General features: G+C 50.5%; 1 protein-coding gene across 1 annotated transcript; it reads left to right on the top strand.

Moving 5' to 3' along the window:
• Positions 1–3,288: 3,288 nt before the first annotated feature.
• THEM5 (thioesterase superfamily member 5) lies at positions 3,289–9,563 on the top strand. The gene is made up of 5 exons (XM_007460305.1): positions 3,289–3,414; positions 4,335–4,536; positions 5,824–5,962; positions 9,099–9,209; positions 9,503–9,563. Exons 1-5 carry the CDS (start codon positions 3,292–3,294, stop codon positions 9,561–9,563), a joined length of 636 nt encoding a protein of 211 aa, XP_007460367.1. The 5' UTR covers positions 3,289–3,291.
• The last annotated feature ends 1,398 nt before the right edge of the window (positions 9,564–10,961 follow it).

Below are 10,961 nucleotides of genomic sequence, written 5' to 3'. Positions count from 1 at the left end.
CCCAGCCCACATGTCGGAAGAGCTCTGTGTTGCAGAAAGAATCCACAAGATGTGTGAAATGGTGGGAAAGGAGTCCAAAAGGGGGGAAAGAGCGCTTTCTTCACAATCCTAATCTTTCTCTTCCTAGATGGCCTTGCACAACCAACTTCCTCCATCTTATGCCAGCCACCAGAATTCAGCACCCCACATACGATTTTGCCATCACCATAGACGTTCTCCTCAGATATCTTTCTCTCTAATTACCTTCCATCTGTCATACCCTTGATCCCATTATTCCTGCTCTTAAATATCACAGACATCGCCAGATCTTCACTTCTTTTATTTTCACTCTTCCCCCCTCCCAGCTGGGAAATGGAGGCTGGTCATCTCAACCACTGTCCTTCAATTTCCTTGTATTCTCCTGGACCACAGCATCCAGTTGAACCTTGGATATTAGCAATTCAAGGAAAATAAAAGTTATACAAGAACTTAAAAGTAACTATAGCATATGGCAAGGCTGAGAACAAAATTTTTGTAATCATAATGATGTAAGGAATTGAAAGTTGATTTAACCAAAAATTGCAAAACAACTAGTAAAGTAGGAGGGTGCCTACAGGAAAAGCTTCCTGTGTTTCCCCTTTACTTTCACACACACCTCTGATGTCAGATGTGTGGGGTTTTCCTCCACACCAAGCAATTCTCTGCAACACCAGTTGGATGCCCTATAATTCAGTTCTGACACTAACCAAAGTTAGTGCAGACCCCACTGGTTAAAGGCTCAGTCCCACGAGACTGTGCCCCACTTCAAATGCCAGTCGCAAGTAATAGGTCACCAAGGTACCCACAACTTCTGTCTGACTTGGCTACAAATCAGAGGTTCCATGAGCCCTCCTCTCCTTGGATTTGACTGTTGGTTAGAACAGTTCACCAAACTCAGAGAAACACTTACTTACGTTTACCAGCTTACGATTTAATGAAGGGTATGATAAAAGATACACATGAACAGTCAGATGAAGAGATACATAGGGCAAGGTCTGGGAGGATCCTGAGCACAGGAGTTTCTGTCTCCACGGAGGTGGGGTGTGCCAACCTGGAATTTTTTTAAATTTTGGGATTTTTATGGAGGCTTCATCACGTTGAGATGATGGATTAAGTCAGTCTCCAACCCCCTCCCCTTCCTGAAGGATGGGAGGTGAGATTGAAAATCCCAAGCTTCTAATCATGGCTAGGTATTTCTGGTGACCAGCCCCGCTCCTGAGGCTATCTGGAGTCCATTCAGAGCCACCTCATTGGAACAAAAGATACTCCTATCACGCAGGAAACTTCAAGGGATTTAGGAGCTCTGTGTCAGGAAGCAGACAGTGAACTCAGGCAATGAAACAAGGATTTCCTTTCCCAGGTTCAGCTGCTGATTCTTCTTGGGATGACAGCCCCTGCCTCCTCCTGGGGCAACCTTCCTGGGATCTGCTTCCAGCCTCCGGGGCCCCCGTGGATCCCTCTCCTTCTCCCTAGTCCCTCTTCCTCAGCCTCCCCTTCAGTCCGTCCACCCTTTCTAAGATTCCTCTTTTCACTCCTGTCTCCTCCTCGAGTCCCATCTCCCAAATCAAGCATCACACGTAGAGGCTGGCAGAGGGAATGAAGGAATGCTCACTATCAGGGGAGGATGGGGCAAGCCAGAGGACACTGGGCATCCGCTCCAGCCCACGGCTACTGCATGGGAATGAAGATCCTGTTGCCAGATTTTTCCACTTATCTGGAGGTCCTTGGCCTTCTGCTTTGTATGAAACTCCCTGTTTCATTTTATTTTATTTTATTTATTTTTGGCTGCATTGGGTCTCAGTTGCGGCACGTGGGATCTTTTGCTGTGGCACACAGGCTCCTCTCTAGTTGTGGTGCGAGGGCTTCTCTCTAGTTGCAGCGCACTGGCTTAGTTGCCCCATGGTGTGTGGGATCTTAGTTCCCCGACCAGGGACGGAACCCGTGTCTCCCTCATTGGAAGGTGGATTCTTAACCACTGGACCACTAGGGAAGTCCCAACTCCCTGTTTTTAAATGTTGACAACTAACTCAAATATTTACGATTAGACCCAGAGACTAAATCAACCAAAAAACTGGGTTTCCTTGGTCCTTGAAGAAGTTTCCTTCAAACCTTGACAAGAGATGAGGAAAATATTTATATCCTAGTCTTCTAGGACAGCTAGCTACAGAAGGTGGGATAAAATCTTTAAATGTCCATATTAAGTCAGTACGATCTTTCAGAACCTACCAAACTCATCATCATCATCATCATCATCATCATCATCATCGTCATTGTAATTCCATCTTTGCATCGTTCTGTCCTTTAGAACACACTTTATTCTAGTGCATTAAAATCTGGGACTTTTAGTTGAAAACTGGCAGTTTTAATTCAGTACAAGAAAAACCACCACCCAAAAGAGTCCGCACCCTTGCAGATGCTCACTGAGAGCTCCTCCCCACTCCCCCACTCAAAGCTGGCTCTTTTCCAGACTCGTCATCAGCAAAGCCTCCACTGCCCCGCTCCCTGCCTCACTCCCAGCATTGTCTGCTGCCATCACCCGCTCCCTGGGGTTCCCAAGGCACAGAATGCCCTTGCTAAGCTGCTTCCTCCCTGAATGATTTTCTGGCCTCCCCTTCCAAGGCCTCCCCCCACCCCACCCCACGCCTCCCCACCCCATCCTCACCAGGGACCAGCAGGTGGAGGCTTGCCTGGTCTGCCGTCTGTATGAGATAGAAGAAGGGAGTGGCTGAGGGCTGCGAGTTGGTTTTCTGAGTCCCAGAGCTTTCAAAGTCTCGCTGCAGAGCACCTGCCACAAACACTCCACCAGCACACGCAGACACTCCACCAGTAGCCTCCAATCAAGGATTAGACCTCCCTTTTCTTTCTGGGAATATTACTGGGTTCTCCCCAGAAAAACTCCAGGGCAACCCTCCAAAGCTTCATATACGCTATACTATTTCATTATGTACTTTCTTGCTCCTTTAATAAATATTTCTTTCTGAACTCAGGCCAGTCCTGCTATGCATTCATGCCCAAGCAGCATCTGCCCCTCCCCAAGTGCTGGTGGGGGGAGCTCTGGACCAGGTAAAGTCTCCAATCATCTATGGGTGTTGTATCAAACCAGCCCAGCCTTGCCTAATCATCTGCGGTGGCAGCTTAATAATGAAAGCCTTGTGACAAAGAGTGAGGCTTCTCTCAGAGGTGGCTGCCCCGCCAGCCCCAAGGTGCAGCCGAAAAAGTGCACTCACTCGCCTTGCTGCCGCAGCCCTGCCGACCCAATCCCAGCGCTCAGCCATGATAAGAAGAGGCCTCCAGGTGGCAGCAAGACTTGGCCACCACGGAACCCTTCCTGGCGGCCCCTGCATCCTGCCCACGTTCAGCCCTGCCTCAGCATTCGGATCCTCCATGGACTCCCTGGTGAGTGAGTGCCCTGCTCAGCCAGATGGGCAGCCCCTCTCCTGGGGGCCACGGGTATAGGGAGCACCCCAAATCTCCTCTTCCCAGATGTGGCCAGGGCAGGTGAGCAGTTTGTTGGGAGCTATTTGATTTGGCAAAGGAAACCAAGTAGCCCAGATCCATAACTAAGACTACCAGGTTACTTTCAACCTGATCTGAATCTTGTGTGGCCACCACTCACTTTCCTCCTGTGGGACTCAGACTGTTGCAGCTGAGTTGCGACACCCCCAGACAAAGGACCCTGTGTGCGGCCGACTGCCCATGGGTGCGTTTGGTGCGTGAGCATCCGGCATCACAGAGGACCCCTCCTCACCCCACAGAAGGTACCGCACCACTGTGGGCACCCAAAACAGGTTTCAAAGGAGCCCCCCTTCCCCGGGCAGGCCCACGGCTATGGCCAGAGCTGGAGTAGCCCCTGAGGTGAGGGGGTGATAACAGTGGTCCTCACCTGTGGTCACACCCCCAGGGTAGACAGTGTCTGAGGATGAGCTCTAGTCTGACCATCAGCTCTCACACTCACAAGCTTGGCAACCTTAGCCGTGTTTCTTCAGTTTCCCCATCTGCAAGGTGGGGCTAATACTAGCCCTTCTCAGACTCAAAGAACAGCTCACAGGCTTTAAAACAGGACAGTTTTAATGCGCCACCACAGAGCAGCGTGCCTCTGTCAGCCCCCATGCCTTTCCTTCCCTTCCTTTGCACATTAGTGTCCCCTTCCCTGGTCACCCACAGGAGTCCCCAAGGGCCATTTCCCTCAAGTCAACACTGGCGGAAGGGATTGAACAGCCCAGGAACCCAAGAGCACACTACCTACAGGTCCTGAAGCCCAAGCAGCAGCCCACCTCCCAGGAAGCTGCCTAGTCTCCCTGATTTTTCCTGCCCAGGTCTCAAGATTCTGTCAGGAGAAGACAGATTTGAAGAATTATGCCCTCCCCAATGCCAGCTGGTGTCCAGACATGCTGAACCTGTACCACGAATTTCTGGAGAAAACTAAGGCCAATGGCTGGATCAGACTGCCCTCCTTCAAGTCCAACAGAAACCGCATCCAGGGGCTCAAGCTCCCATTAGTGTTAACAGTTTCCTCAGGTAAGGCCTGGCCGGAGAGAGCCCATCGGCACACATGCACCCCAGCCCACCAGGGTCAGATCAGCCAGCCCCCTTCCCTGTGGTCAGAGTTGCTCAAAAAGGAAATTCACAAGCTCTGTGCCAGTTCTCAACCAGAGGTTTTTTCTGCTAACTCCACCCCTCCCACTGCAGCCCCAGGCAGGTGGATGAGAAAAGCATCCTCTCAGGCCCCTGGCTCCCCTCCTCCCAGGGGAAGAGAGCACACCCTAGCAGCTACCTCTGCTCCCAGCCCAGAGTGCACCCACTGGAGAACTGCTGACTCAGCTCCCTGCCCCGCTGCCTTCTCACCCGGGCTGCTTCCCTTACTGTCAAGCCTTATCCCAAGTCCTCCTCCCCACCCCACAAAGGTCTGAGGACTCCCCCTTGCCCACTGCAGACCTCCGCACACCATCCCTGCTCTGCTAGGCCCAGAGGCTCTCCTGAAACACCCACGGATCCGAGTGATAGAGTTTTCCACTTTGATCTCTCTGCGTGTGCGTGTGTGTGAGCACGCGTGTGTGTTAACTTGTCTCTCTCATTCACATATGTGTTCTTCCAGCCCAGTGATGAATGGGTGGTACATAGGGTTTTGGGAAAAAACAAAGCAGGTGCACCAAAATTTTTTGAAGACTTTGGATTCCATCTAAAAAGGATATAGTTCTTATAGTCGCCTTGAGAAAAATAATCAGAACTTTGGGGGACTCTTCTGCACTTATTTTTCTGTTCAGTATTGTTATTTTGAATTATATGTGAATTAAATGCCGTACACTTTAATTTTCAATGTTTAAGGTCTCTTAAAGTCTGACGTGCCCCTGACCCTACATCTATTCTCAGCCAGGGAGCTTCATGAGGGTTTCTTCCTCAAGACCCAGGGTTCCCTGAGGACAGGGCTGTGTCGCCACAGGCTCAGGGCTCCCTGAGGACAGGGCTGTGTCCCCACAGACTCAGGGCTCCCTGAGGACAGGGCTGCATCCCCTTCAGACTCAGGGCTCCCTGAGGACAGGGCTGTGTCCCCTTCAGACTGAGGGCTCCTTGAGGGCAGGGCTGTGTCCCCCTCAGACCAAGGGCCCTGAGGACAGGTCCGTGCCTTGCCCTCCAATTGAAGGCTCCCTGAGAGCAGAGCCTGTATGTCCTCTGGTTCTCTCCTCAACCCTATACCTGAGGCCGGGCTCCATCCATGCTGCTGAACGACTGGCCCTTCATCCTGACTGGGCCCCCTGCCCTCACGCACTTCTTTCTTCAGCTGTGTCACTCCCCATCTCTCCCCAGACAAAAGTGACTGTCACATCTTCACCAGGTGCATCGATACGGAAGGACAAGGCTACGAGTATGTCATCTTTTTCCACCCATCCAAGAAGAAGTCCGTCTGTCTTTTCCAACCAGGCCCCTACCTGGAGGGGCCCCCAGGGTAAGGCCACAGGCAGGCCCAGTGGGGGACATCTTTGGCTGCTTCCTGGGCTTGGCTCAGGAGATGGATTGGGTGCAACCAGGCTCTGGGATCTGTACCTCTCTCTAAGGAGCTGGGTTGGGAGTAGGAAGCTCTGGGCTCCAGTCTCACAGACTTGGAAGGATATTCTGTCATCTGGTCCAGTCCCCACTGTGCAGATAAAAAAGAGCCTCCTTATTCAGGTCTGGGAATTTTCCAGTAAGAAGGGGTCTTAGAAGCCACTTTGAGAAGGATGTGTTGGACTTGGAAGAAGACAGGATCTGGAATTAGGAGCCAGGCTTCCAGTCCTGCTCTGTCAGGCTGGCTTGGAGACACCAAGCAAGCAATTTAACCTCTAGCCTTTGGTCTCCTTACCTAAATCTTGGTGCAATAATATCTACCTTCCAGAATAGCTGACAGATATGATATTATGGGCCTATATGTATGTGCTCATAAACAATAAAGCACAATATAGCTATCAGGCCATCTATCCAAACTTCACCTTCTATCCATGGGCAAACTGAGGCACACAGAGGTAAGTTATCTTGCCCAAGGTAGCACAGGCAATCAAGGTCAGGACCAGGTCTCTAATCCAGGAGCTGGGACTCCAAGTCCATTGCTTCTCCCACTGTACTCCATTGCCTCCAAACTGGCAATAGACTCAGGAAAGAACTCACACTGGACATAAATACATTCACGAGGGAGATCAGGCTGGCCCTGAACTTCTTGCCCAAGAATACTGGGTCACCATGTCCACGGTTGTCTACCTTCTCCATCCTTGTTCCTGCTTTAGACACTCACTGAATGCTATTGTTGGTTTCAGAATTCCTGCAAGAGGGAGGAGGGGGAAGGAGAAGCTTTAGGGTCCCAAGGCCTGAGAGAGACTCAACTGCAGTTAAACAGAATTCAAAGAGCTTAATAGATGTCAGCACCTCTGCAGGCCATGGATTCAGACTGCAGCCCTTTGTCACCTTGACCATCCTTAAGGTATCTTCCATGGGGACACTGATTTCCACACTAGTGCAGGCAGACACTGGGGGACTAGGTCAGAGCTCTACCCAGGCCATGGGTCCCCTCCCTTCTGAAGAGGAACACCCCCAAGAAGGCAGGGATAGGATGGAGTGTGGCTGACTTTATTTAGGGCCTCATGGAGGTGGGGCCGTGGAGTCAGAGGAGGACCACCCAACACTGAGGCCAGAGGACTAAGGGGGTCCAGAGAAGAAATGAGCGTCACATTAGAAAAACCCAGTTCAGTCTACCTCCTGGGTAAGGAAAAACCCAGTTCTTCCCTGCTACGTCTGTCTTTCCTGTGAGTCTCCTTTACTCTCATATAGAACACTTCCCTTCCGACACTTCTGGTCACCAAATGTTCGCAGATTTTTCCCCACAACAAGCAATGCTCTGTGACGCCAGCTGGGTGTCCTACAACTTAACTCCATTCTGACACTGTCTACCTAGAGGTAGTGCCAGATCCCACAGGTTAAAGTCTCAGTCCCACAAGACTGCTCCCACCCTTCTTCAGATGCCAATGGCAAGTGTAGGTCCCCAGGCCACCCACAACTTCTGTCTGATTTGGATACAATTGGTGGTTCCCAGAACCCTCTCCTGTGGTTGGATTAATTTACTAGAACCACTCACAGAACTCAGAGAAACACTTATAGTTACCAGTTTATTAAAGATATGATAAAGGATGAACATCCAGGTGGAAGAAACCCATAAGGTAAGGTCTGGGAGAATGCCAAGCGCAGGAGCTCCCATCCCTGCGGAATTGGGGTGCGTCACTCTTCTAGTGTGGATGCGTTCGCCAACCTGGAAGCTCTCTGAGCCCCATACTAATTGGAATTATTATGGAGGCTTCAACACATAGGTATGATCAATCATTAACTCCATTTTCAGCCCTTCTCTCTTCTCAAGAGAATTGGGGGAGGAGCTGGGGGAGGGACTGAAAATTCCAAGCTTCCAGTCATGGCTTGGTCTTTCTGGTGACCAGCTCTCAACCAGGAGCCTGCCAGGAGTTGCCTCATTAGAACAAAAGACACTCCTATCACACAGGAAATAGAGGGTTTCAGGAGCTCTGTGCCAGGAATCAGGGGCAGAGACCAATATATGTATTTTCTATTATCTTGACAAGTACCCACCCAGCCCCTAGGCAATGAGGCCGGGTAGGCTTCTGGCTGACCAAGAGCTACCCTGCAGCACCTACACACTTGCGGATGGGTCTCCTGCCTGGCCAGTGAGGACAAGGGAAGAGCAGGCTTAGGGTTCTTTGGCAACAACTCTTCCCCTCCTTCAAGCAATATGGGAAGGGAGGTGACTAGAAGCGTACATGAGGTTTTGTAAACATTACCTCATTTGATCTGATGAGATAGAAATTATTTTTATTCACAATTCACAGTGAGAAAACTAAAGCTCAGAAAGGTTTTGCAACTTGCACAAGATCAAACATGTAGTGAACGTGGAGGCAAGGGGTCAAACCAGGTGGGCATGGTTGCATGGCCCCCAGCTGGGTGCCTTTCTATTGTGCCCAGCTTAACCAGCAACGGAGCTTTGGCATGAAGGTCAGCTTACACAAGTGAGAACGAGAGTTTTATGTGCTGTACGTAAAGCAAGTGTTGGCATCATCTTGCTGAAGCCGGCTCTCGGCTTTCCACCGGCAGCGCTGCTCGGGAGTCTATCTCGTCAGCACTTTACAGGTCCTAAGTTAAGTTCCACGTTTACCCATCTTGAAAATGTGGGCTCAACACTGGCCATAGTGACAAGTGAGGTGAGAGCTGGCCCAAGGTCATGGTTTAGAGACGAAAGCCCAAAAGTTCAGGGGCTTTATCATTCCCTGTAGGAGTGCACCTTTCCAAATTACGGTAGTTGCCGCCAGTAATTAGCTGGTGAATCTGAGAAAGGTTTTTCCATTAACTCTAACAACAAAAAAAGTTTTTTCCTGGTGAAGTAAAATCATGGTATCAGTGGTTGCTAACACATGCTGTAGCAACATGGAAGACAAATCAGCTGATTTTGACCGGTTTGATCAGACGGGATCCAGATCTGTTTCTTTTCCTTTCCTGGGGAAAGATGGAGGTGGGGTTGTTCCAGCCCTAGCCTTGCCCCCTGCCCCCACCACTAGGTTTGCCCACGGAGGGTCACTGGCAGCCATGATAGACGAGACCTTCTCTAAAACTGCTTACCTGGCTGGAGAGGGGCTGTTCACACTAAATCTCGACAACAGGTTCAAAAAGTAAGTACGGATCCTTGGGGTGTTGGCCGTTGAGGGGACAGCCATGCATGGCAGTTGAGGTGTAGAAGTCCTGCCTGTCACTCTCCTTCCCCAGCCACACGGTCCTCTGGTTCCCGGCCAGAATGCAACCTCTGCTGTCAGACTCTGGTTGCTGGCAGATGGGCCCTGAGCCCAGAGCCACTTTAGTCCTTGAGGCAGGGTGGGATGAAGAGAAGGATGGGGGGGACAGAGAGGTAAAGGGATGGCGGCCAGGGGTGCATGTGAGGGAGGGGCTAAGCCGCCTCCTCTCCCAGCTTGATCCGCGTGGGCCCTCTGGCTGTGCTGAAATGTCTCCAAAAACGGGAGACTTACTAGAGGCCGTAACAAGAAATCTTGTGGCAGCCAACTATGCCCTCCCCCATATACTCACGTATAAACTCTTTCTCCTCTGCTTTCACAGTTGCCTTTGATAACCTATTAAGCCCAGAGTCTAAATCAGTGTATACCAAAAACATATTGTCCTTTATTCATGGTCAAAAAGGACCTAATCTTCATTTAAACACTCCCAAGAGAAGAAGGGAAATATATTCTATCCTTCCTATGCAGTCAAGTAAACGAAGGAAACCAAAACAGTGGTACTTGGAAACTCAAGTACAGCTTGCTTCTCTCTTCTGTCATCTGGAAACTGGATGTCAACACCCAGGATGACTTTGGAAGTTGTGTGTTGAGGATGGCAGAGGTTGGATGCACACTGTCACTTCTCTACTGGGGCCAGCTTCCAACAGAAACAGGCAAAAGCTGGAAATCTACAGAGGTAGGAGACTCTCAGGCAAGGCCCCACAGCCAGGCTGGGAGTGTCAGCCTTGACTGGAGAAGGCCAAGTGGGCAGGCAGGGACCTTGGTAAGGGGAATGAGGTCATCAGCTGCTGGAATACTTCTCTAGTGTCGAGGGCTTTGACAGATGCCTCTCTTCTCCCAGGAGGCCAAGTATTGCAGCTTTCTAGGCAGAAACAAGGGGAGTTTCTGCCTCCACACTTTAAAAACCAATTCCATGTGAAGTGCATTCATTGGAATTACAGCTACTACATAGGTAGATGGGGTGGAATGCAACAGGCCATCCAGGCAAATGTGGCAGGTTATTCTGCTCGAATCAGCTTATTCTGCTTGAAGGATATGTGTTCTCCAAATGTCTGAATCAAGTGCCAAGAGAAACCAAAGAGTGAGTAAGGCAATTGTAAGACCAACCAGTTCCAGACAGCAAGGGACATCAATAGTTCATACCAGCTCTTAAAAATGGGGCCCCTAAGGTCTTCCTGAAACTAAGACCACAGAGTTAGGTCACTTATCACGGGTCCTGGGTGAGAAGCCAGAGCTGCAAGACACAGTATATCACCAACCCTATCACCTGCTAGCACCTACAGTGAGCATTGGTGGCCAAGTCATGCTGCCTGAGCCCACCGCTCAAGGACACAGGACAATTTAGCCGAAAAGCCCAGGGAGTCTTGTAGCAGTTGTCTGCCGACCTGGAGGAAAGGTCTGTCCCCTCTGTGCCTCTTCATCTGGCTTGAACCCAGGAAAGCACTCTGTACTGCCCAGTCCTCTAAGTGTCCCTCTATAGTGGCACTGACGAGAAAAAGGAGCATGCTCCAACTGCTTACTCAGCATCTCCATTTAGATGTCTAACAGACATCTCCTCGTTTAATAGATCTAAAACTGAGCCCCGGGGGCTTCCCTGGTGGCGCAGTGGTTGAGAGTCCGCCTGCCGATGCAGGG

The sequence above is a fragment of the Lipotes vexillifer genome, unplaced genomic scaffold (assembly GCF_000442215.2).
Source record: "Lipotes vexillifer unplaced genomic scaffold, Lipotes_vexillifer_v1.1 scaffold209, whole genome shotgun sequence".
Taxonomy (NCBI): domain Eukaryota; kingdom Metazoa; phylum Chordata; class Mammalia; order Artiodactyla; family Lipotidae; genus Lipotes; species Lipotes vexillifer.
The sequence above is the reverse complement of the archived record's forward strand: the minus strand, read 5'-3'. Positions and strand labels throughout refer to the sequence as shown.

What these genes read in the sequence shown, in the direction of transcription:
- THEM5 (XM_007460305.1), top strand. Translation starts at nt 3,292, where the DNA reads ATGATAAGAAGAGGCCTCCAGGTGGCAGCAAGACTTGGCCACCACGGA. An exon ending in GATCCTCCATGGACTCCCTG is followed by an intron (nt 3,415 to 4,334) that starts GTGAGTGAGTGC and finishes TTTCCTGCCCAG; the next exon opens with GTCTCAAGATTCTGTCAGGA. An exon ending in CTCGACAACAGGTTCAAAAA is followed by an intron (nt 9,210 to 9,502) that starts GTAAGTACGGAT and finishes CTCCTCTCCCAG; the next exon opens with CTTGATCCGCGTGGGCCCTC.